Source organism: Oryza sativa, chromosome 6 (assembly GCF_034140825.1).
Source record: "Oryza sativa Japonica Group chromosome 6, ASM3414082v1".
Classification (NCBI taxonomy): Eukaryota; Viridiplantae; Streptophyta; class Magnoliopsida; order Poales; family Poaceae; genus Oryza; species Oryza sativa.
This window is the reverse complement of record NC_089040.1, coordinates 25,352,498-25,377,765: the sequence shown is the minus strand read 5'-3', so window position 1 is coordinate 25,377,765 and position 25,268 is coordinate 25,352,498. Positions and strand designations below refer to the sequence as shown.

Sequence of the window (25,268 nt, the reverse complement as noted above, 5' to 3'; positions counted from 1 at the left end):
AATTAGGCCGACCACAGAATTTGGCCCACTATTTTTCGTTCACAAATTCAGCCCACTAGGAAATTTAGCACGCTAGAGTCACATCGTGTAATTTGTTTCAGACACGAATTAGGCCTTCTTGTTTGTAACCATTGAGTTCGGTCCAAATCTAAATCTGGCCCACCCATTTCCTGTCAAGGAATTCAGCCCATTATGTAATTTGGCCTACTTAATTCTCGTCAACAAATTCAGCCCACGAATAAATTTGGTCCACATTTGAACTGTTTGTGAATTCAGCCCTTAATTGAACAAATTCAACCCGTGAACGAATTCAGCCCACCTAGTTCCTGTCAACGAATTAGGCCTACCAGTTTTTTTATCAACAAATTCAGCCCACCAAGGCCTAAATGAATTCAGCCCATCTATGTCCCGTCAAGTCAGCCTGCGATGAATTTGGCCCAGTTAACACTATCCAACGAATTTGGCCCACATAACAAATTACGAGTTCGGGCCACGTTTGAATTTGGCCCATTTACTTCCTTGCAACAAAACGACCCATAATTAAATTGTGGCCCACTCACTTCCTTGAATGAATTAGGCCGACCACAGAATTTGGCCTACTCAGTTCTCGTTCACATATTCAGCCCACTAGCAAATTTAGTCCGCTAGATTCACGTCATGTAATTTGTTTCACCCACGAATTAGGCCTTCTTGTTTGAGAACAACGAATTCGGTACAATTCTAAATCTGGCCCATCCATTTCCTGTCGAGGAATTCAGCCCATAATTTAACGGGATAAGTTCACTTTAGGTCCCTCTATTTGTCGGTCAGTCTGATTTTTGTCCCTTGACCACAAAACCGGGTACGACCCGTCCCCCAACTTACGAAACCGGGCAAACAAAGTCCCTCCACAGTATGGAGGACGGTTTTGTCCGACGTGGCGTCTATGTGGCGCCTACGTGGCTCCTTTGACTAGGTCTTCGTCCCACGTGGCATTGACGTGGCGATTACGTGGTAATTTTATCTCGAAAAACTAATAAAAATAGTGGGACCCATATATCAGCTACACAAAAAATAATTAAAAAGAGGTGGGGCCATGTGGTCCCACATGTCAGCCTCCTTCTCTCTATCCTCCTCTCTCTCCCTCCTACACTGCTAGGAGAGAAGGGCGAGCGGCGGCGCCGAGGGGGCGACGGGCGGAGCGGCGACTGAGCAAAGTGGCGACGGAGCGAAGCGGCGCGGCGGTCGGTGGGAGGAAGCGGAGCGACGATGGGCGGCGCGGCGGCTAGTGGTGAACGGAGCGACGGCGGGCGGTGGGCGACGAGAGGAAGCGGAGCGGTAGTGGGGCGAAATGGAGCGGCGGCGGGCGGTGGGCGGAGCGACGCTGACGACGCCGCTCCCGCCGCCCCCAAGCTGAGCTCGCCGGCTCCCCTCCCCTCTCCTTCTCCACTCTTGGCTCTTCCTCTTCTTCCTCTTGGCTCTCCCTCGTCCTTGCGACGGAGCGGCGGTGGCGGCAGGCCACGGGGTGGGCGGAGCAGCGACGGACAGTGCATGGCCGGCGGCGGGCGACGGCACGCGCGGCGGCGCGCGAGGCACGTGGGGTCGATGGCGACGTCGGGCCGCGCGAGGAGGCGGTGGAGCAAGTGGAGCTTCTCGTCCTCACCACCACCACCACCACCAGAAGCAGCGGAGCCGCCATGGCGCTTGCGGAGCTCCGATGAGGGGAGGGTGTCGGCGCGGCTGTCCCGGCCGCGGCGGCGAGGAAGTAGAGGCGGCGGCGCGGGGGAGCGGGAGCGAGAGGGCGCGGCGGAGGGGGAGGACGACGGGAGGAGGGCTGCGGCGACCGAGGGACGGGGAGAGGCGCACGGCTTCGATCCCTCTTCTCCCACTGGTGGCCATCGAGGAGAAGGGCGGCGGACGGCTCGGCGAGCGTGCGCAAGAGAGATATGGCCGCCGCCACCCCAGGCGCCTCACGCGCCGTCGCCCACCATCGCCCGCCGCCGGCCATGCGCTGTCCGTCGTCGCGAGGGAGGAGGCGAGCTCGTCGGGGCGGCCGGCGGGAGATGAGGCAGCGCACGCCGGCTGACGGGAGGGAGGGAGAGGAGCAGTGGTGCGCGAGCGTTGGCAGCCGGTGGGAGGGCGGGAGAGGAGCGGCGGCGCACGGGGACCAGTGGGAGGGAGCGGCGTGCGGCGACCCGCAGGTGGGAGGGAGAGGAGCGGCCGTCGTTGCCTGGAGAGAGAGAGAGATGAAGAGAGTGGAGATGGGGAGGGAGCAGGAAGAAGAGGAGGGATGAGTTGGACTGACATATGGGGCCCACGTGGGTCCCACCTTATTATTATTATTTTCTGTGTGACTGACATGTGGGGGCCACGGGTTTTATTATTTTTCTGGATCGGATTGCCACGTAAGCGCCACGTCAGTGCCACATCAGATGAATATCGAGTCAAAATGGCCACGTAGGCGCCACGTCAGCCAAAACCACCCTCAAAACCGCTAAGGGACCTCGTTTGTCCGGTTTTCGTAAGTTGGGGGACGGGTCATACCCGGTTTTGCGGTTCAGGGACCAACAAATAGAGGGACCTAAAGTGAACTTATTCCTAATTTAATTTGAGACCAACGAATTTGGTACAATTTTAAATCTGGCCCATCCATTTCCTGTCGAGGAATTCAGCCCATAATTTAATTTGAGACCAACAAATTCGGTACAATTCTAAATCTGGCCCATCCATTTCCTGCCGAGGAATTCAGCCCATAATTTAATTTGGCCTACTTAATTCTCGTCTACAAATTGAGCCCACGAACAAATTGGGGCTACATTTGTACCGTTTGTAAATTCAGCCCTTAATTGAATTTGGCCCAGCTAGTTCCCGGGCCCTTGAGTGAATATTTTGATATCTTCTAATACGCCCCTTAGTTTTGGGATTTCTTACGAGACAGTCTTTGGATCGAAGCGTCATCTAGGCCGCTAGATTCGTCGATCGGACGGCCAGGATTGCCCGTTAGCGTAGGAGAAGAGCAACCAACACGCGCACCACCACCTCGTCGAGCGCTCGGCGTCTTGACGGCGGCGCGCGCGAGGTGTTCGGAGAAATGCTCGCGTGAGCCCAACGCCTCTCATGCTTGCCGCGCGCGGGCTCCTGAGACCGGAGGCGGCGGCGCGCGGCCTCGCGCTCCAGCGCTGCTTCGTCGCGCCGCTCCGCGCCGCATCGGGGATGGCGCTTCCGGGGGCCAGCGCGAGGTTCCACGAGTACGAAGCCGCCATCACGGCGTGCATCGAGAGGAGGGCGCTCTGGGAGGGGCGGCAGGTGCACGCGCGCATGATCACGGCGAGGTACCGGCCTGCGGTGTTCCTGGGGACCCGGCTGGTTACCATGTACGTGCGGTGCGGCGCGCTGGACGACGCGCGCAACGTGCTCGATAGAATGCCGGAGCGGAGTGTGGTCTCGTGGACGACGATGATTTCAGGCTATTCTCAAACAGAACGACATGTCGAGGCCTTGGATCTGTTCATCAAGATGCTTAGAGCTGGTAAATTGTTTGGATCGTTTCTCGTGAGTCATTTGACATAAGGAGATCACACAGATCAGAAAGTAGCATCAGATTAGAGATGGCAATTTATTTTCTGCAATGCATTTTGGCTGAATGATTTAGATTGACAGAAAAACAAAAACAGAGTTTTCATAGCATGTTGTCTGGTACTCTATAATCTACCTTTGTTAGATACATTATTTGGCATCCATAATGCGGGGTTTACCTTTCATGCGGGGCATGATTATTATAAAGTAAAGTTTATAAAATTTTTGGTACTGTAAAGAATATGGATGGAGTTATGTCATGGCCATATTTAGAATATTGCCACAACAATTACTTTTCATATCTCCCTGACCGTCTTAATGTCCTCTCAAGTTGATATTCAATCTCTCCAGTTTGGAGGTTTGTTTTGCAATTACTGTTATAAATATTCTTAACCATTTGGGAATGCATGCCATTGTCTTCAAGGATCAGATTATATCAACATATGCTGTATTAATTTCTGTCAAATGTGTAATACATTTTACTTCTATCTGGCAGGATGCATCCCTAATGAATACACTTTAGCAACTGTTCTTACATCCTGTTCTGGTCCTCAAAGTATATACCAGGGCAAGCAAGTCCATTCTCTCTTAGTCAAGACAAATTTTGAGTCACACATGTTTGTTGGGAGTTCCCTGCTTGACATGTATGCCAAGTCAGAAAACATCCAAGAAGCTCGAAGAGTATTTGACACGCTTCCAGAAAGGGACGTCGTTTCGTGTACTGCAATTATATCTGGCTATGCTCAAAAGGGTCTTGATGAGGAAGCCTTGGACTTGTTCAGACAATTGTATAGTGAGGGAATGCAATGCAATCATGTTACCTTCACCACCCTTGTTACTGCATTGTCTGGCCTGGCTTCTTTGGATTATGGCAAACAAGTCCATGCCTTAATACTTCGTAAAGAATTGCCTTTCTTCGTTGCTCTACAGAATTCTTTGATCGATATGTACTCCAAATGTGGTAAACTGTTATACTCAAGGAGAGTATTTGACAACATGCTAGAGAGATCAGTCGTCAGTTGGAATGCAATGCTTATGGGATATGGAAGGCATGGATTGGGGCATGAAGTTATTAGTCTCTTCAAAGATTTGCATAAAGAGGTGAAGCCTGACAGTGTGACTTTGTTGGCTGTTTTATCTGGTTGTAGCCATGGTGGGCTGGTTGATGAGGGCCTTGATATATTTGATACTGTGGTCAAAGAGCAAAGTGCACTTCTCCACACTGGACACTATGGATGCATTATTGATCTTCTTGGACGTTCTGGACGACTAGAGAAAGCTTTAAATTTGATAGAAAATATGCCATTTGAGTCAACTCCATCAATTTGGGGTTCACTGCTCGGTGCTTGCAGAGTCCATGCTAACGTTCATGTTGGTGAGCTTGTTGCTCAGAAGCTTCTGGAAATGGAGCCAGAAAATGCTGGCAATTATGTAATACTTTCTAACATTTATGCTGCTGCTGGGATGTGGAAAGATGTTTTCAAAGTGAGGAAGCTAATGTTGGAGAAGACAGTGACCAAGGAACCAGGGCAGAGCTGGATAATTCTTGACAAGGTTATTCACACCTTCCATTCAAGTGAGCGGTTCCATCCCAGTAAGAAAGACATAAATGCCAAGATAAAAGAGATATTTGTCGATATCAAAGCAGCTGGCTTTGTTCCAGACTTGAGTTGTGTGCTGCATGATGTTGATGATGAGCAAAAAGAACGCATGCTTCTTGGTCACAGTGAGAAGCTGGCAATAACTTTTGGATTGATGAACACTCCTCCAGGATTGACTATCCGGGTTATGAAGAATCTTCGCATATGTGTTGATTGCCATAATTTTGCCAAATTTGTTTCAAAAGTTTATGAAAGGGAGATATCCCTTAGGGACAAAAATCGATTTCATCTACTTACACACGGAAACTGCACCTGTGGAGATTATTGGTGAAGATATGTTATGATGATATTGTGAGTGATGGGATAATCAATGAACCATTGAACAGACTGAGGACTGGAGTATGATATTCTTAATTCAGGTCATCCCACTAGAGGTAAGCATCAAAGATTTACTGCAAGGAATGACAATATGATATTCTTAACAGTTGATGCTCTGTACCTTTGAGCCTTTGGCTACTAAAATATTTTTTTCTTCAATCTATTTTAAGACTCCCATATTAGTTAGTAAGTTGTAAGTAGCTTACCTAAATAAGGATGCATTTATAACTTCACATACTTTGCTTGCAGACTCTAACCTGAGCTGATTTTGAATTCATAAAAAAGATGGATTTTAAATCTTGAGCATCAACCTGATTATATGGAGAAAGGAGTCTGGAGGAAGAATAAATTCAACTAACACCATCAATTGGAAAACTGCAACTGTTACTGTGAACCAGAAATGTAAATATCACCAGTCTTTATTTCTGCAAATGTAAGTGTAGACTATCTCCAGTGGCAGTTAATTGTATGTTTGATTGTGATTTTCTGATGGCATGTTTGGTTTATTGACCAAACCAACCAGAACAAAAAATTGGCAATGCCAATAGAATGATAGATTCATTTGGTTTGTTGACAAAAAAAATGTTAAGGATAAAACAAAAGCCCATAAGTAAATTTTCCAAAATTTTGGCAGCTATAAATGCACACGCTTTATGAAAGATTTGGCAATGCTTAGCTTTTGGTTTACCAATATTTTAGGAAGGTTCACATCAGAACAATCCAATATCACAACTCATAGTTAAATGTCTTAGTGTTTTGATTACTGGAAGGCAAGCTAGGCACTTTATTTCAATCACCATTGGTAGCTTGTTATTCAAAGTCCTTGTGACCTTGTGAACTGAGTTAGTATAACTGTAGAAAGGAAGTTCAGGGCGTGCCATGGCAGGTCCACAGAACCTATAATAGTTAGTATTAGCTAAAACTGAAGCCATTATGCATGCAGCTATATTTATTCTATCGTTGTCTTATCATGAATCTTCAATAACGCCAAGGTCCTTGCATACTATCATGCTTGGCAAAAATTATTCTAGAAAGCATTTTCGTGGGTAGATGGGGTTTTGATTTCTCTGTTTGGCCCATCATCATAGGTACATGCGGACAAAAAATTCTGCATGTACCTATCATTCATCCCTTGGCCAAGGCAGCATTTTCTTATCTGAATGTCTTCTAATGGAATCAAGTAAAATGGTGGAAAAAAAGAAAGCTCCCTTGGCCGGTCAGTACAGCAGAAGCTACTATACGATAGCAAAAATTTGTTCTTGGTTTGTACTCATGAAACTAGCAAAAAGCCAAACATTAGAATAAAGTTATTTTACAATTCTTAAGGAGGTACCGGGAGGTACCACATTTTCTAGTACAAAATTTGGTACCTACGGTACTAGAAGATACCAAACTTGTATTAAAAATTTTGTTACCTCTTGGTATCTCTTAAGGAATGTAAAATTTCTCATTAGAAAAGCCTTCCATTTCATGGTTATAATTAGCTGGGATGGAAGCTATTTACATTTGGTGACAAATTGACAACTAGCTTCTTAGTACTTCCTTGCCATGAATAACAAAACAGTGCTTATAGAGCAGTTCCTTCCCTGCAAAATTGGCTTGTTCATCAGATGCAAAAGGACAAGATCTGGAAGATGACTTGGTGCAGGTTTAGGAGTACCAGCTGCGCATGCTTGCTCAAGTAGATAAATCTCTGAATTGGAAAGTAGCGGAATAGTCTGAAGCACTACGTCAGTAGTTCATTTCAGTGACCATGTGCTCATCTTCACATATCTCAGTCACCATTTTCTATACTAATCCATAGTTGCACAGAGATGATCTCCTGATGGCCATTCTGTTCATCACGAGGTCACCAATCAGGTCTCAGAAGTTGCACACCAATCACTTAACTTTCACATCAAAGGGCAAAAATAACATGATCTAGAATTCTAGAGTTTAGAGTTTGGACTATGTGGAGCGTTGATCACCTTTCTTGTTCGTGATTAGCAAGCCAAAATCTTAGATGGAAAAGTTGGTTGGGCAGTTTCCTTTCTTTTACGGCCGTTCCCCTTCATTTACTGTTTTGTGTTGGCTTGACCTGACCTGACCTTTGACGAAAAAAAAATCTGTCTTTGGCTCCCATCGGATAGCCTAATCAGCCAAAGAAAAAGTCAAAATTTAAATTTTTAAACTTGATTTTGAGATTGATTTTGAGATATTTTCAATATAGTTTCTTTTACAACATTGGCTTTTAAGTCACAAAGAACATATTTATAAAAGTTTTACCTATAAATTTATTTTTATTTCCTAATAAACCGTTTTGGCTTATTAGGAAATAAGCCAAACGATGGGACCTTTCTATCTTTGTGTTAACAATGGCTTGACCTGACCAGACCTTACTCTGACTCAAATACTAGGAATTAGGATGCGGCAAATTTTAGGCTTTGGCAGTAAGAAAATGACAAGGAATTAGGATGCGGCAATTTCACCTCGCAATTCTGTCGTTTCAGATACGACACATCCACCTTGGATAACTCACCTCTATCCACGTCACCTGTTTGTTGGTTTGTTTGTTATTATATATTTTGCTTCTCTTCCCGCGAATCTCCCCTCTATAAAACCCCGCGCCCCACCTCACCTCGCCACCACCACCACGACGACGTACTTTTGCTGATCGATCAATGACGCGGAGGAGGAGCCTCGCCGGGGGTGCGGCGGCGGCTGTGGTGGTGCTCGCGGCGGCGGCGGCGGCGGCGTTCCTGTCCCTGCTCGACGGCGCGGCGGCGCTGCACCTGTGCACGGACAGGCTGTTCAACGACACGCAGGGGAGGCACTCTGACGGGCTGCCGCACCTGAACCAGGCGGAGGAGGCGACGTGGATGGGCCTCCTGCCCCGCCGCGCCGGGCCCCGGGACGAGCTCGACTGGCTCGCGCTCTACCGGAGCATCACCCGCGGCGGCGGCGACGTCGGCGGCGAGCCGGCGGGGTTCCTCTCGCCGGCGTCGCTCCACGACGTCCGTGTCGACCCGTACGGCGCCAACATGTACTGGCAGGGGCAGCAGACCAACCTCGAGTACCTCCTCTACCTCGACCCCGACCGCCTGACATGGACGTTCCGGCAGCAGGCCAAGCTCCCCACCGTCGGCGAGCCCTACGGCGGCTGGGAGGCGCCGGACGGCCAGCTCCGCGGCCATTTCACAGGTCTGTATCACCGTATGCCATTCTTGATCTCATCTTGCGGCGATCAATTTTGTTCACCGTTTTTGTGGTCACTTCACTTCGATCGATCTCTACTCCATCTGAGGTGTTTGTGTTGATTTGCAGGTCACTACTTGAGCGCGGCGGCGCACATGTGGGCGAGCACGCACAACGACGCGCTGAGGGAGAAGATGACCAAAGTGGTGGACATCCTCTACTCTTGCCAGAAGAAGATGAACACGGGTTACCTCTCAGCCTACCCTGAATCCATGTTCGACGCGTATGATGAGCTGGCCGAGGCATGGTCGCCCTATTACACCATCCACAAGGTACATTGTGATGAAAACTTAGATCTGTTCCTGTAATTACTCTGCATGATCTGATTCTGATTACATAAACAGAGTGGTGAACTTAGATCAGCTCTTTACTCTGCATGATCTGATTCTGATTACATTACATAGGGATGAAGTTAGATCAGTTCTTTACTCTGCATGCTCTGATTCTGATTACACTACATAGTGATGAACTTAGATCAGTTATTTAATTGCTCTGTATGCTCTGATTCTGATTACATAACTTGTCCATCTGGTGGTCTGTCATCTGGTGTTGTGTGTTGCTGTGGGTTGTGACTCTTGATGTTTTGACAGATCATGCAAGGCCTTCTTGATCAGTATACATTGGCTGGAAACCCGAAAGGTCTTGAGATTGTGGTGTGGATGACTGATTACTTCAGTACTCGTGTGAAGAAGTTGATACAGGAGTACAGCATTCAGAGGCACTGGGAAGCGATAAACGAGGAAACCGGTGGATTCAATGATGTTATGTATCAGCTTTATGCCATAACGGTAATTGCAATTCTGTTGCATCTAGTATTTGGTAATTTGTGTGGAAGATGTGTTTCTTACAAATTAAAGTCGTTCCTGTCTTTTGTGCAGAAAAACCAGAAGCATTTGACGATGGCACATCTTTTCGACAAACCGTGCTTCCTTGGACCACTTGGGCTGCATGTGAGAACTTGAGTTTCATTTATGGTATTTTGTTTTCTTTTGCGAATCGAGTCTTTTGCAGCAAAGACAGGTGATATCTTTTGTTTGCTTTTCAGGATGACGACATATCGGGATTGCATGTTAACACACATGTTCCTGTTATTGTTGGTGCACAAAAGAGATATGAAGTAGTTGGGGATCAACTTTACAAGGTAAACTGATAGTAGTGAGTAAATTCACTGTGTACCCCTGAAAACTCACTCAATCCCTTTCATACCCCTAAAATTTACCCGATCCCTTCTGTACCCCTGAAATTTCAATTTGATCCCTTCCATGCCCCTACCGTTACATATTCCATCATTTTACTGTTACGTTTGGTTGCAAATGTCTTTTTTGCCCTTGATGCTTTAGGTTTAAATATAAGCTTCAAAAATAATTGAAAATTTTGTTTGAGTGCACATCGTGTGCATTTTATAAAACTAATGAGACTAAATAATTAGTGCAGAAAATTTTGACATAAATTTTGAAAATAAAATAAATGTAAAAAAAATAAAATTTTTATTTGAAATTTTAATAGGACAATGGATTTTTTTATCAGGAGCATTCATAAAAAAAATGTTGTGAACATTGGTATACCTATCTTTATATGAATGCTCCTCATTTTTATGACCTTTTTTTTAAAAAATAAATACGTATTTTTTTTATTTCATTATCTAAAAATATTTTTTTGGGATAAATAATGCATCGCACAACAAACTCATAACTATAATAGTCTCATGCGAGAAGCTTTTATATTTTTAATAATGTAATTCATGAATTTCTTTGTTCATCCAAGGGTAAAATGGTCATTTTTATAGAAAATACACGGTCAACTAACGGTCAACTGACGGGAGGGGTATGCAAGGGATCAAAATCAAATTTTGGGGGTATATAAGGAAGTAAGCAAAATTCAGGGGTATAGAAGGGATTAGGAAAAATTTCAGGGGTATATAAGGGATTTTCTCGGTAGTTAATTTGGGATTTGCACCAAAAGTCCTCACCTTGATGGGCTTATAATTGTGCCCTACCATATCGGCTTACTCGTCAGGCAATAAAAAAATGATGCAGCATTTAAAACTTTTTTCAACTTGAGTTAGCTGACTTTGAAACAAAATATATGGCACAGGAAATTGCAACATTCTTCTTTGATGTTGTAAACTCCTCTCATACATTTGCAACAGGAGGCACATCTACCATGGAACACTGGTGAGTGATAATCCATAGCCATATCACCATTTTACTTTCTTAGGCTCTCTTACCATTGTCCCTACTTAAGTTCATCCTACACGTCAGGCACGATCCGAAGCGGCTAGTAGATGAGATCAAAATCAGCTCAAATGAGGAGACTTGCGCCACATACAACCTGCTTAAGGTGAGCCATCCCTTCCATCAAACGCGATAATTCTACAGAAGGAAGCTCTGAATTTGCCCCCGTCTACAATTGCAGGTCTCACGAAACCTGTTCAGATGGACGAAGGAAGGTAAATACACCGATCACTACGAGAGGCTACTTATCAATGGGATCATGGGCAACCAGAGGGGAAAAGAGCCTGGTGTGATGATCTATTTTCTTCCCATGGGCCCGGGACGATCCAAGAGCATCAGTGGCATGCCCACCTCTGGCCTACCCCCCAAGAACCCAGGGGGCTGGGGTAATGCAAATGCTACATTTTGGTGCTGCTATGGGACAGGTAATTCCTGAATATTTGTGCAAGTGATCTTCCATCCTTGTGTCTGAATCTTCTAATTTGCATTGGCAGGGATAGAGTCATTCTCAAAGTTAGGGGATTCCATCTACTTCTTGGAAGAGGGAGAAATCCCTGGGCTTTACATCATTCAGTACATACCAAGCACCTTTGATTGGAAAGCGGCAGGCCTGACTGTTAAGCAGCAGGCCAAACCACTGTCCTCAACAGATTCTCACTTTGAGGTTTCAATCTTCATTTCTTCAAAGGTAACTTAATTCTAAATCACCTCTTCAGCCATGACGTAATTAAAGGTGACATATTTTTCCTTCTTAAAGAATGCTTGATACTTTGTTTTTTCTTCAATTTTCTCATATATGCAGGGAGATGCCCGACCGGCAAATGTGAATGTGAGGATACCGTCATGGACATCCGTGGATGGAGCAATAGCAACTCTAAATGGCCAAAAACTCAACTTGACATCTGCAGGTAACTTCTGTTGTTGATTTGATGTGCTATTTCTTCTGCTCCCATGGGTGTGATTCCTGCCTCAATGTTTGTTTCATGTTCAGGCGATTTCCTCTCGGTGACGAAACTTTGGGGCGATGACACCTTATCTCTCAAATTCCCCATCACCTTAAGAACCGAGCCGATCAAAGGTATGAAATTTACACGATCAACATCTTTTTTGGCCCAAGTTAATGAAATTTATATGATCATCAGAACTCTTTTTCACGGCAAGTTAAAAGTCTCTGAAATATAGTCTGAAATGGTTGATGAAATTTTTCAGATGATCGGCCGGAGTATTCGTCCATCCAAGCGGTGCTGTTCGGGCCTCACCTCCTCGCCGGCCTGACGCACGGCAACCAGACCGTGAAAACCAGCAACGACTCCAACAGCGGCCTCACCCCCGGCGTCTGGGAGGTGAACGCCACCCACGCCGCCGCCGCCGTCGCCGTCTGGGTCACCCCGGTGTCGCAGTCGCTCAATTCGCAGCTCGTCACCCTCACGCAGCGCGACGGCGACGCGCAGGCGGCGGCGGCGTTCGTCCTGTCGGTGTCGATCGCCGACGGCGCGCTAACGATGCAGGAGTCCCCCGTCGCCGGGAGCGACGCGTGCGTGCACGCCACTTTCCGGGCCTACCACTCCCCCTCCGGCGCCAGCGCCATCGACGCCGCCACCGGCAGGCTTCAGGGCCGCGACGTGGCGCTCGAGCCGTTCGACCGGCCGGGCATGGCCGTCACCGACGCGCTCAGCGTCGGCCGGCCGGGGCCGGCCACGCGGTTCAACGCCGTCGCCGGGCTGGACGGCCTCCCCGGCACGGTGTCCCTGGAGCTCGCCACCAGGCCGGGATGCTTCGTGGCAGCCCCCACCACGGCCTACCTCGCCGGCGCCAAGGCTCAGGTCAGCTGCCGGAAACCCACCGCCGCCGGCGGCGGCGAAGACGACGACGACACGGCGTTCCGCCGCGCCGCAAGCTTCACCCAGGCGGCACCTCTCCGTCTCTACCACCCGCTGAGCTTCTCGGCGACGGGCACCGACAGGAACTTCCTCCTGGAGCCATTGCAGAGCCTCCAGGACGAGTTCTACACCGTCTACTTCAACGTCCTCACCAAGTGATCCACCGCCATGTGACAGCGAGCCCAGCCTTGCCATGGACAGAATGACAGATCACCAAGCTTGTCCATGGCTTACACTACCTGTAATGGATATGAAATTAAACATAGTTAGTACCTAAGACCTGATTACCTAATTAACAATCTTCACCATGGCCGTGATGATTCAATCAATGCGTGCATGTGTGCTCGTGATCCAGAAAGAAAGGGAAAGGCGATCCATAAATATTGTGCCGTTCAATTAGGCCCCAATTGATTGCTGTCGTGGAATCTTGGAGAATTTTTGTTGCTTCTATTCTATCAACTTAGTAGTATAACAGTACTACTACCGTCCAATATTATTGCAGAGCCGTCACGAGATCGGTAGTAGGAGTATTTTTTTTTCGCTTCACGAATCTTTAGGAACTACTATCACTGATTGCATTGCCCTGACACCAATCTGAGTTCTTGGCTTTCTGCTGAGCTGATGCTCCGACGAGAAGAAATGAGAATCAGATGTGGCAAAAAGATAAAAAGAGGTTTTTGATGCTGGGATGCTGGCTGCCTCTCCCTTTCCATCTCTGTTCGATCTCACGGGCGCAAGCAAGAGCAAACGCAACGTGACAAAGGGGACGCAACGTGACAAACGGGACGCAGTTGTCGTGTGCGACATGTGAGTTTGCGACCGAGGTGAAAAAGGGACGTAGTTATCTGTTGTGTCTTAATAAGGAACTAAGGAAGGGCCCCTCCTAACATGCCTTCTCCTTCCTACTGTACCGTAATTTTTTTTTAAAAAAAGTTAGAAAAAAAATAACATAATAAAAAAATCTAATACCCTTAAGAAAATATTCATATGCATAGACTTTACACCCATAAATATATATAGTAAACTTCGTATGTATAAACTATATGTAAGGAAATATTGTATATAAAAAATATTTAATCTGAATTCGAATTTGAATCAGGTATATAAAATTTTAAGCTATAAATTTTTAGGTGGGTAAACTTTAGATATATAAACTTATAAAAAGAAAAATTATATGGTGCAAAAATAATGGAGAAAAAGAAAACGATCCCCCAAGCGATCGATCGCTAATTAGCGATCTTGTCTTAATAACAACTGGATTAATTACTGTTTCTTTTTTTTTTTATCAGAACCACTGCCGAAAACGATATCAAAAACCAAATGCGGAAGATCGATGTAAAAGATCCTAACTTGATAATGACATTAAGGCACAATATTAGTTAACGAGATTTAGCCGAAACCTAGCTTCTCATGTATTGATTATGGTCAATTGGTCACTCCTCCCGTATCTAACATAATTATAGCGTAGAGTTAGTACGACCCTCAATCAGCACGTCCTCAATCTATCGTCCACTCTCACAGTCTCACACGCGCTAAATTATCATGCGGTCACAATAAATATGTTTATCTATGTATTAAAAGAGAGCTTATAATAAAGTCCAACACCTAAACTATAATCAATTTTGTATCCATATTCAATACAAAACTCTTGACACTTTTCTAATTGTGTGACGATCGGCTCGGCTCTGCATGCATGAGTGCTTGTACTTTGTGCAACCCATTACGCCACATGATGCTGCCTATAAATTTCGTTTGATACATAAAAACGGGTGTCCTTTTCGCTGTGGGCGCAAGCGATAGAAAGTCTTTGGATTCTTGGTAGTTTTTTTCTCACCATATCCACACCTGTGCTGCTGGTTTGTGTGTGTGTGCCTGTGTAGTACACGCTATTCTTCTTACCTTGTGAGCGAGAGAGCTCGCTCTCGGCGTCGGCGTGCGTCGCGGCGCGCCTTATCCAGCAAATGGCGCGGCGGCGCGCGGCGGCGGCGGTGGTGATGGTGGTGGCGGTGGTGGCGGTGGCGGTGGCGAAGGAGTGCACGAACATTCCCACGCAGCTGTCGTCGCACACGGTGCGGGCGCGGCTGCAGTCGTCGTCGGCGGCGGAGTGGCGGTGGCGCGAGGAGTACTTCCACGGCGACCACCTCAACCCCACCGACGAGGCGGCGTGGATGGACCTCATGCCGCTCGCGGCGGCGTCGGCGTCGGAGTTCGACTGGGCGATGCTGTACAGGTCGCTCAAGGGCGCCGCCGTCGCCGGAGACGAAGGCGGCGGCGGCGGCGGCGGAGGGTTTGGGTTCCTGGAGGAGGTGTCGCTGCACGACGTGCGGCTGGACATGGACGGCGGCGGCGACGGCGTGTACGGGCGAGCGCAGCAGACGAACCTGGAGTACCTGCTGCTGCTGGAGGTGGACAGGCTGGTGTGGAGCTTCAGGACGCAGGCCGGGCTGCCGGCGCCGGGGAAGCCGTACGGCGGATGGGAGGGCCCCGACGTCGAGCTCCGCGGCCACTTCGTCGGTGAGAAAAACCACAACGCCCCCACGCCTTCAGCTTCCAACTAACCCATGGCCATGTCCCACATGTTAGATTAGTGTTTCCATAGAGACTAAATTTCAGAAAAACCAGGTCAGTTTTATGGTTAAAGTTATAGAAAATCCACATACTCCCTAGAAAAAAAAAGGTTTTATGGTTAAAGCTACAGAAAAATTACATACTCCCTCCGTTTTCATATGATAAATCGCTTTGACCTTTTTTGTTTAATCAACTTTCTTTAAGTTTGATTAAATTTATATAAAGATTTAACAACATCTACAAAAACCAAATTAGTTTCAATTAAAACTAACATTTAATATATTATAATAATATGTTTGTTTGTATTGAAAATGTTTATATATTTTTCTAGAAATTTAGTCATACTTATAAATGTTTGATTAGGAAAAAGTGTCAAAATAACTTATAATATGATTTTCAAATTTCACAAAGCTTCACGCTTATACATTTTAAACATGAATATATTGAAATTTTTGAAATATACAGTGTATATAAATTTTTAACTAATAAATTCTTGAGTAAGGTTGATAGTTTAATTCTTTACTATTTTCAAAATTTTGTTTAAGATATTCTAAATTTGTTAAGATTTCAATTAAGATGGGTTTTATGAAGTATTGAGATCATAAAACCTGTGATAATATGCCATACCTTATAACTTGTGGTTTTTCACAACTTTGATCGTAAAAACATACAGTACGGATGGACCGTAATTTACTCTTTCCCAAACTAGATTAGAGCCCAACTTAGGCCCATTTATCAGTTGGGCCTAGTACGGATGGACCGTAATTCCGGCCCATTCAAGTTCGAGGGCTTGGATTTGATTTAAATTTCTGGCCCAATTACATAGATGTAAAAATAGCTCTGCTACAATGTAGTACTAACTTTTTTGTTTAAATTTTCATCAAGTGGGTCAAAACTCAAGCAATTTTATTCGGCAGTAGAAATTTAAAATTTGGTTCATGAAAAATGCAGCCAGATTTTTGTGCATATAAATTGTTTAGGAACCATTTAAACAAATTTAAACGGGACAAAAGTTACTAGTAAAACACAAAATTTGGCGCGCAGGGCACTACCTGAGCGCGGCGGCGAAGATGTGGGCGAGCACGCACAACGGCACGCTCGCCGGCAAGATGGCGGCGGTGGTGGACGCGCTGCACGACTGCCAGGCGGCGGCCGGCACCGGCTACCTCTCCGCCTTCCCCGCCGAGTTCTTCGACCGCTTCGAGGCCATCCGCCCCGTCTGGGCGCCCTACTACACCATCCACAAGGCACGCAACGCAACCCAAAGCATCTGCATCTCCACCATGGCCATGAATCTCATCTGTTCGTGCAAATGTCTGAATGAAGTCATGAAGATCTCCTGTGCCTTTCTTCTTCCTCTGCATCGCGTGTGCAGATCATGCAGGGCCTGCTGGATCAGCACACGGTGGCCGGGAACGGCAAGGCGCTCGGCATGGTGGTCGCCATGGCCGACTACTTCGCCGGCCGCGTGAGGAGCGTCATCCAGAGGTACACCATCGAGAGGCACTGGACGTCGCTCAACGAGGAGACCGGCGGGATGAACGACGTCCTCTACCAGCTGTACACCATTACTGTAATCGTTCTTGTCAATCTTGATTTGTGCTGATTGGAAGCACGTTTTATTTCAGCGAGTTAATTGTGTTGCTATTATGAATGATCTCCAATTTTGGGCAGAAAGACCAGAGGCATTTGGTGCTGGCTCATCTTTTCGACAAGCCTTGCTTTCTAGGATTGCTTGCAGTTCAGGTCTGAAGATCTTAATTCCCCTATGGCACTCTATGTTCTCCTACATGCTATTCACTTTGTAATTAGTAATTTATTGTACAACTAATCCAGCTAGAACTCGTAATCTGACAGAATATAACTCGTAATCTTTGATGTTCAGGCTGACAGTCTTTCGGGTTTTCATGCAAATACACACATTCCTGTTGTCATCGGTGGGCAAATGAGATATGAAGTTACTGGTGATCCTCTTTACAAGGTAAAACTTATGGGGCATGTTGATTTCAAGAGAGAAGAGAGACACATGGTCCATGGTACTTCATGATGTTGCTACTATAATCCACTTCTATGGGTGTCCGTTATAGTTTTACTGAAAAGCTACTATGTCTTGCAGTGTGTGCTTTCTTGCAAATAATTGTACACTTCAATACTTGTGGTGAAACTTGAATGAATCTTGGTGCATCTGACCATAAGTCCTATTTATGAAACAGGAGATTGCAACATTCTTCATGGACATAGTTAATTCTTCTCATAGCTATGCCACTGGTGGCACATCTGTCAGTGAGTTCTGGTAATGAACTTGAATGGTTGAAGTTCACAGAAATCTTTTTCGGTCACTTAATGCCCAAAATGGATTTTGTCAGGTCAAATCCAAAACATTTAGCTGAGGCTCTAACCACTGAGACTGAGGAGTCCTGTACTACCTACAACATGCTTAAGGTGATTTATTTGTTCATGATCATCAATGATCAAATTCCTAAGTCCATTTTTCTTTCCTAGAATTAGATACAAAGTGAAAATACAAAGTATGCAGGTTTCTCGCCACCTATTCAGATGGACAAAGGAAATTGCGTATGCAGATTACTACGAGCGAGCACTGATAAATGGTGTCCTAAGCATTCAGAGAGGAAGAGATCCTGGTGTGATGATCTACATGCTACCCCAGGGCCCTGGAAGATCTAAAGCAGTAAGCTACCATGGGTGGGGAACACAGTACAATTCATTTTGGTGTTGTTATGGAACTGGTAAGTGAACAGTTAGTTTCAGAAGTTCAGAACTGAACAGTATAATGTTAAGTGCTCTGAAAAAACAAGTAGGATTGTAATGTTATCTACTGTCTGGTTTTATTTTCAGGGATAGAATCATTCTCCAAGCTGGGGGATTCTATCTACTTTGAGCAGAAAGGAGACAAGCCAGGGCTCTACATTATTCAGTACATACCGAGCACATTTAACTGGAGAACTGCAGGTCTTACTGTTACTCAACAAGTGAAGCCCCTCAGCTCATCAGATCAGTATCTTCAAGTCTCACTTTCCATTTCTGCTGCAAAGGTAAAATTTATCTTGGATTTTCACTGTATGAGAGAGAGAGAGAGAGAGAGAGAGAGAGAGAGAGAGAGAAATCAACAATGATTAGTCTTGGATCATAGTTTAATCAGTTTGATTTTTGTGACACAGACAAACGGGCAATATGCAACACTGAATGTGAGAATACCATCATGGACATCAATGAATGGTGCAAAAGCAACTCTGAATGACAAAGATCTGCAATTAGCATCTCCAGGTATGCTCATAAGAATTGAGAGAGCACGGTAATTTGTCGCCCATAATATGTTGGAAGAACTACAGATATAACTCTGCCTCAATCTCGATCTTATTCAGGGACTTTCCTCACAATCAGCAAGCAGTGGGATAGTGGTGATGATCACTTGCTACTCCAGTTCCCAATTAACCTAAGGACAGAAGCAATAAAAGGTATGGAATTTTGAGTTTTATTTTCTATTCAGCTTGAAGAAATAAATCAAAGGTTTATCGATCAGTAACAAAGCCCACACACAACAATATATCAAAGCAATCGAATACTACTTGCTTTCCCTACTTCAACAGACCAGTATCCAGAAGTCAGAATCAGTACTATCCAGTGATTTTGCATTTCACCAACATTTCGGTGAATTTGGGCTTTACTATCGGTACAAGAAATGTTCATACCTGCCAAAATTTTATCCCAAATTCTAATATTGAATTCAGTGTCAATTCTAAGTTGACAATCAATTAATTGTTTTCACATCTATTTTACTTATGTTCATTATCCAGATCACCTCTACCTTGTTTAATTTTTTTTCCTAAAAAAATCGAAATGTCACCATATTAATTTTTTTTGAAAAATTTGAAAAATGTACAAAATTGGAAATAGAATTCAGGATAATACGTGCTCTCATTTGGAATTAGTGTGTGTTTAGTTCAGCGCAAAGTTTGGATTTTGGTTGAAATTGAAGATGATGTGACTGAAAAGTTTTGTGTGTATGACAGGTTGATGTGATGGGAAATGACTGAAGTTTGGATCCAAACTTTGGATCTAAACACAGCCTTAGGGGCTTGCATGTGCTTAGATTGAAAAAAATAGGGGACCTGAACCGCTGAAAAAAAAACTGGTTGTTACATGGATAGCAAAAAAATTGCAAACCAAAATCCAATGCATCTAAGATGGTAAATTGGTAATTACTACTAATTAAGATGAACCAGAATTTTCACAAGAGATTGACTGCAAAATGGTTTATCTTCATCTTCAGACGATCGGCCACAGGTAGCATCTCTGAATGCGATCCTGTTCGGGCCGTTCCTCCTCGCCGGCCTCACCACCGGCGACTGGGACGCGAAGACCGGCGGCGCCGCCACCGCGGCGTCGGACTGGATCACCCCCGTCCCTGCCTCGTACAACTCCCAGCTGGTCACGCTCACGCAGGAGTCCGGCGGGAAGACCATGCTCCTCTCCACCGTGAACGACACCTCCCTGGCGATGCTGGAGCGGCCCGAGGGCGCCGGCGGCACGGACGCCGCCGTGCGCGCCACGTTCAGGGTGGTGCCGCCGGGCTCGAGGGCCGAGCTGCGGCAGCGCGCCGGCGCCGGCGCCGGCGAAGGCGCGGCGAGGCTCAAGGTCGCCGCGGCGACGATCGAGCCGTTCGGCCTGCCGGGGACGGCGGTGTCGAACGGCCTCGCCGTGGTGCGCGCCGGGAACAGCTCGAGCACGCTGTTCAACGTCGCGCCGGGGCTCGACGGGAAGCCCGGCTCCGTCTCGCTCGAGCTCGGGAGCAAGCCGGGGTGCTTCTTGGTCGCCGGCGCCGGCGCGAAGGTGCATGTCGGCTGCAGGACACGCGGCGGCGCCGCCGCCGCCGCAGCCGCAGGATTCGAGCAGGCGGCGAGCTTCGCGCAGGCCGAGCCACTGCGGCGGTATCATGCGATCAGCTTCTTCGCCAGCGGCGTGAGGAGGAGCTTCCTCCTCGAGCCATTGTTCACCTTGAGGGACGAGTTCTACACCATCTACTTCAACCTTGCAGCCTGACAAGTGAGTGACAACGACATGGCAATCTCTCTAATTTTTTAAGGTGGTGGAAGATAATTAATTTGGGCTAATTTAATTCTTTGATCCTTTCAATGCTCAATTTAGTAATTAGTACAAATTAGCATGGCAAGTAGCAGTTGAATGGGAAAATGAGTTTGGTTTACATGTACACTCTGCCTCTCAGTGTTTACTGGAGTAGCAGTGATGTTACTCTGCAATTTCAGCTCTTTATCTTGCCATTCTTTTCTTAGAAAGAGTATATACCTCTTGATGCAGTTGAGTATACACAAAAAGTTCTGCAAATGAAAGAGTACTTAAGGATCAAGGATATTCTTGACCTGATTCCTAAAGCGTAACTTCTATGTGGGTTAAAATAAAAATCTGAGCAGATTCAGATATTACTTTGTTTGCACTTCATTCAAAGCTATCTGATGTTAAGTGGACTATATGAAATCTGAGCAGGTTCTGAATTTACTTTGTTTGTACTCTATTCAAGCTATCTGAATTAAAGTGGACAATATGATATAGTCAAGTTTGACTTAAGGTTTATATGATTCCATGCATCGAGGTGGGTGAACAAGTAGAGCAGGTTCTTTTCATTATCTGATGCCTCATTCCAAATGCATTATATTACCATCTTGGTGTATAAAACATTATCTGGAGGCCATGATTACAACATACTCCTCTCTTTCTCAGATAACTATGGATCATATTGCACTAATCTGATTGGTGCAAATTGCTGCAAGTCTGCAATTGTGATGCACCCTTTTGTGTCTAGAGAAAACTTTTGATGTGTCAGCCAGTGAAGAATTGATCATCAAGACTGAAAATCAATCATACAGTTGCGACAGATGAGAATACGAGATCCAAGATCTGGTGACAGCGAGGAGACAATCGAGACATTCAATGGCAGATCCACAATCAAAATAAAGAAAAAGAACAAACATAGAACATAAATGAAAATTTGTGTAGCTGTAGCAAGCGAAGATATTGATCACGGAACCAAACATTTATGATATTCACCTTTTGTTTGATCTTTTTTACCATCTATTTCATTTAGTTGCATATTCAAACCTAACAGACAACCAAAAATAGATCACATAGAGAAGCTCCACATGCAAAAGTATATATTCCAGTGTATAATATCCAGGTAAAGCCAAAGCCTACACAAACCAACCACAGAACCACATTCTCACCAGGTCACCTAAACTTCTAAACAAGTCTTTGTGGGAGATATCCAGGTAGTATATATATTGTGAATCCTCACCCAGAGTTTACCATGTAGAAGATTGAGATGTACTGCACACAGGAATGGTCATCAGTACCATATAACGGACGATTGCTGATTACTATTACTGGTTGCAATGTAACACTTCGGATACAATAGTACATTACAGAGCTAGCTAAATGCGAAGCCACAATACCGTCAGCGCAAGACGATCATAAATAAAGCTTACACAACATAGCCAACATGCAAACCATTCGGACTGACCAGAGATGAGGGTTCTTGAAGCTGCCGTGGTGTGCCATGCATCACAAATGCCGAACAACTAGATTGTAGCAGCCAACATGAAAGGAAAAGGCATGGATAATGCAGCAAAGATGGATGATGAAGACCGCAGATTGTGACGCTTCGTTCACCAACCATATGAAACCCCTAAATTTTGTCAAGTTTCTCCGCCTTCACCACCGGATTAGCCTTGGCAATAGCATCCCTAGCAGCGGTCCGATAGTCAAACTGGCAGTCATGCTTATCGGAATAGCGGTGCATTGCGCAGTACAAGTTGCCACATCGGCAGTTGAATCCGGTAAGACCAACCCTCTTCCGACAAGTGGAGCACCGATTTGGTCCTTCCCTCCCCTTGGGGTTCACCGTGACCCCCTCACTAGGACCAGCAATCTCAGCAGGCTGCGCAACAAGCGTCTTCACCTCGACTTGAGCAACAGCTACTTCAGCGTGACCAGCAATAATTGGTTCCTTCCCGGAATCACCACCATTGACAATGCTGTCGATAGAGGAGGCTGCCAGCTTGGCCTGCTCCTGCTTCATTATCATCTCCTTGTGGCACTTTGAGCACATGTTCATGGTAGCCGCACTGCCAAAGAAGCCGCAGTTATTGATGCAAAGGATCGGGCCTTCTGGCTGCTGGCATCCAGTCTCCTTGTGCTCCATGGCTTCCTTTTAACTATAAATCAGAAGAAGAAAAAATGCGTAAATACAAGACTAAAGAAGAAAAACAGGTTCCATTTTTCCACTCTCTAAAAGCAAATGCATTACAATCAAATGTTCCACTTCAGGGTAGCAAAACTGAGCAGACAATATCTGCCAATGATGGCATATGTTCTTGATTGCGCAAAATACACCGCGACAAAAACAAGAAGCATAGTATACATGTCAAATTTCACTCTAGCAAAGCATCATGTAAAAGAACTCCGAAGAAAAGTGGATGTACCACTAACAGTCCAACCTGCCTTGCTATAAATCTATCTAGCCCAACAGACTAATTACCTAACAACATCAGAGAGCAGGGGATATATATATATATTGGTTCTAGAAAGAGGCTCCCAACTTTACGCCGCTTTACGCAACAGAGCAACAAATCCATAAAGTTGCAGCCATATCTGCTCACTGACTTTGCCCAAAGCGCCCCAAAGAAGCCATCCATCCATTCATCCATCCATCAACTAGGCGCAACAACCACACCCCCAATACGTGTAAAGGGAACACCGCCTTTACACCATACCTCCCCCGAATTCGCTCGCCGCTCATCGCCGTTCCTTCCACACCCAACCCCAACCCCAAACACATCAAATCAACAAATCAAAAAAAATCACACCTTTTGACCGCGGAAAAAGGAAAAAAAACACGCTAAATTAAACCAATAATAATCATAAATCGAACAGGGAAGCAATCGAGCCACGAACCTTAGACGACGAGGAAGCCCTTTTCTTTTTTTTTCCTCCGCGCGATTCCTCTCCGGCGATCCCTGCATCACAGAACCCCCCATCAAGAAACCATCAAGAAAAAGAAAAGAAAAGAAAAGAAAAAAGAAAACCCCTCAAATCAACAGCATCCCGGATCGGCCAGGGAGGAGCACCGGGGGCGAGAGATCGAGGCGCGATTGAATCGGGGGGGGGGGGGGGAAAGGGAGTAGGAACGAACCCTAGGAGGGGGAGGACGAGGAGGCGAGGGGAGAGGAATCGCGAGGAATGGAATTCGGTGGGCTTCGAAATGGGGGGCGAAACGTGGGGAGGTGGGGGAGAGAGATAAAGCAAGGAAGAAGAGGAGGTGGAGGCCGCGAAATTACGGAAATGCCCCTTCCCTTCCCCCGGAGCGGTGGGGCCCACCTCGATTTTTCCGTGCGGGGTGGGCCCCCCACCGTCAGGTTGCCGGGTTACGATTCTTTTGTGTGTGTGTGTTCTTTTCTTCTTCTTCTGTAGATGGACAGTGAGGGAGAGGAGAAAGAGAAAGTGCCGTGGCTGTACAACTCAAAAGTTGGAGGACTATATGTCTTTTTTTTTCTTTTTGAGAAAAGATCTTCTGAACCTTGTTTTAGTTAAGTTTTTTAAAACACACTTTTTTATTGAATTATTTTTTAAAAAGGGCTATTTGTCCTGTCATAGACTTTAGCACATGTGACAATGTTGTTTTACTTTGCTAATAGAATGGTATTGTGGAATAGAGTAGCTTATACTCTTGGTTGACTGTCCATGAATTTAGAGTTTAAGAACTTGTGCGAAATGAAGATTTTATGTTGCTGCAAGAATCTTGAACTTACTAAATTAGGAATGTAATCTTCATATCATAAATGAAGCTCTCTCTTTAACATTGTCGAGTTTCATATTAAATATAAAAAAAGGGTATTCAAGGGTTTTGTTTTTATAATTGTATTAATTATATGGTTTGTTCCATGGGAGAAAAAGGTAAGGTTGGAGGTATAGAAACCAAAAGGTTAGTTTAGTAGTTGGAAGAAATTGAAAGATTTAATTATATTCACTTTTTTTTTACATTTGACTTAACACAATACACCTCAAAAAAAAATTATATCTGCCTTCCATCCCGCCACATTGTATGCCTATTGTTTCCTTGATGATTAACACCTGACCTCTTCCTTTTTTATTCCCTAAGGAGCTTTATCCCTATTGTCGCTTAAATTATCATCCATATGTTATACCCATATATCACCGGGGTCTTATAATGGGTGACCATTCATTGGGCGTGCACTAGTGGATCGCCCACGCTTGTGTATCATATTAGCATGTGCACGTTCCATAGTTAATCACAAGGCAAATCATAACCTAAGTGTCAGATGAAACTAAAGTTTGAATTACAATTTTAATGAAAATTAGTCAAAAAAACATTTTTAATGAAACATTTTACCTATAAACTTTTATATATTATGTTTACAGACTTTTCATATATAAAAACTTTTGACTATAAATCCCATTCTAGGAATTAATAGAGCTCTCCTGATTTCAGAACTCGTTTATAGAAGCATTATACTGTAAAAAAATACATTAAATGTAAAAGATATATATTCTCTATGTGCAAATTTTAGCACAAATTTACTATAAGTAAAGGTAGAGATTTCCAAATGCAAAGTTTTTTTTTGCAAAAAAACAAAAAACTAGAAATTGAAACGAAAACAAAAGCCCAAAAGCCTATGCGGCTGAACTACGGCCCTGTACTCGGCTTGCACAAAGCTGCTTGAGTTGGGAAGGCAGCGCCGAACACCTAAAAATGTTTGCGTGTTATT

General features: G+C 45.2%; 4 protein-coding genes across 8 annotated transcripts; 3 read left to right on the top strand and 1 right to left on the bottom strand.

Moving 5' to 3' along the window:
• Positions 1–2,968: 2,968 nt before the first annotated feature.
• Positions 2,969–6,003, top strand: LOC4341523 (putative pentatricopeptide repeat-containing protein At3g13770, mitochondrial). The gene is made up of 3 exons (XM_015786424.3): positions 2,969–3,508; positions 4,052–5,590; positions 5,784–6,003. Exons 1-2 carry the CDS (start codon positions 3,097–3,099, stop codon positions 5,485–5,487), a joined length of 1,848 nt encoding a protein of 615 aa, XP_015641910.1. The 5' UTR covers positions 2,969–3,096; the 3' UTR covers positions 5,488–5,590; positions 5,784–6,003.
• A 2,128-nt stretch (positions 6,004–8,131) lies between these two features.
• LOC4341522 (uncharacterized) lies at positions 8,132–13,289 on the top strand. Its single transcript, XM_015786443.3, has 12 exons — positions 8,132–8,714; positions 8,838–9,040; positions 9,359–9,556; positions 9,647–9,718; positions 9,814–9,909; positions 10,863–10,942; positions 11,030–11,108; positions 11,184–11,427; positions 11,497–11,690; positions 11,805–11,910; positions 11,994–12,080; positions 12,212–13,289. Exons 1-12 carry the CDS (start codon positions 8,195–8,197, stop codon positions 13,039–13,041), a joined length of 2,709 nt encoding a protein of 902 aa, XP_015641929.1. The 5' UTR covers positions 8,132–8,194; the 3' UTR covers positions 13,042–13,289.
• A 1,392-nt stretch (positions 13,290–14,681) lies between these two features.
• On the top strand, positions 14,682–21,570 carry LOC4341521 (uncharacterized). 5 transcript variants are annotated; one of them, XR_010741805.1, is made up of 14 exons: positions 14,682–15,396; positions 16,495–16,697; positions 16,826–17,023; positions 17,125–17,196; positions 17,336–17,431; positions 17,664–17,743; positions 17,817–17,892; positions 17,987–18,197; positions 18,307–18,503; positions 18,630–18,735; positions 18,834–18,926; positions 19,482–19,658; positions 19,742–20,514; positions 21,208–21,570. XR_010741805.1 is itself a non-coding variant. In XM_015787700.3 (13 exons), exons 1-12 carry the CDS (start codon positions 14,844–14,846, stop codon positions 20,509–20,511), a joined length of 2,655 nt encoding a protein of 884 aa, XP_015643186.1. In that variant the 5' UTR covers positions 14,682–14,843; the 3' UTR covers positions 20,512–20,514; positions 21,208–21,570. The 5 variants fall into 5 exon arrangements, 3 of the variants coding, with proteins under 3 accessions (XP_015643186.1, XP_066167353.1, XP_025882420.1); XR_010741804.1 differs by lacking the exon at positions 21,208–21,570 and having other exon boundaries at positions 19,742–20,750; XM_015787700.3 differs by lacking the exon at positions 19,482–19,658.
• A 39-nt stretch (positions 21,571–21,609) lies between these two features.
• On the bottom strand, positions 21,610–23,763 carry LOC4341520 (zinc finger A20 and AN1 domain-containing stress-associated protein 8). The gene is made up of 3 exons (NM_001402878.1): positions 23,675–23,763; positions 23,437–23,498; positions 21,610–22,697 (listed from the first exon to the last, which is right to left on the bottom strand). Exon 3 carries the CDS (start codon positions 22,682–22,684, stop codon positions 22,169–22,171), a length of 516 nt encoding a protein of 171 aa, NP_001389807.1. The 5' UTR covers positions 22,685–22,697; positions 23,437–23,498; positions 23,675–23,763; the 3' UTR covers positions 21,610–22,168.
• Positions 23,764–25,268: the final 1,505 nt, after the last annotated feature.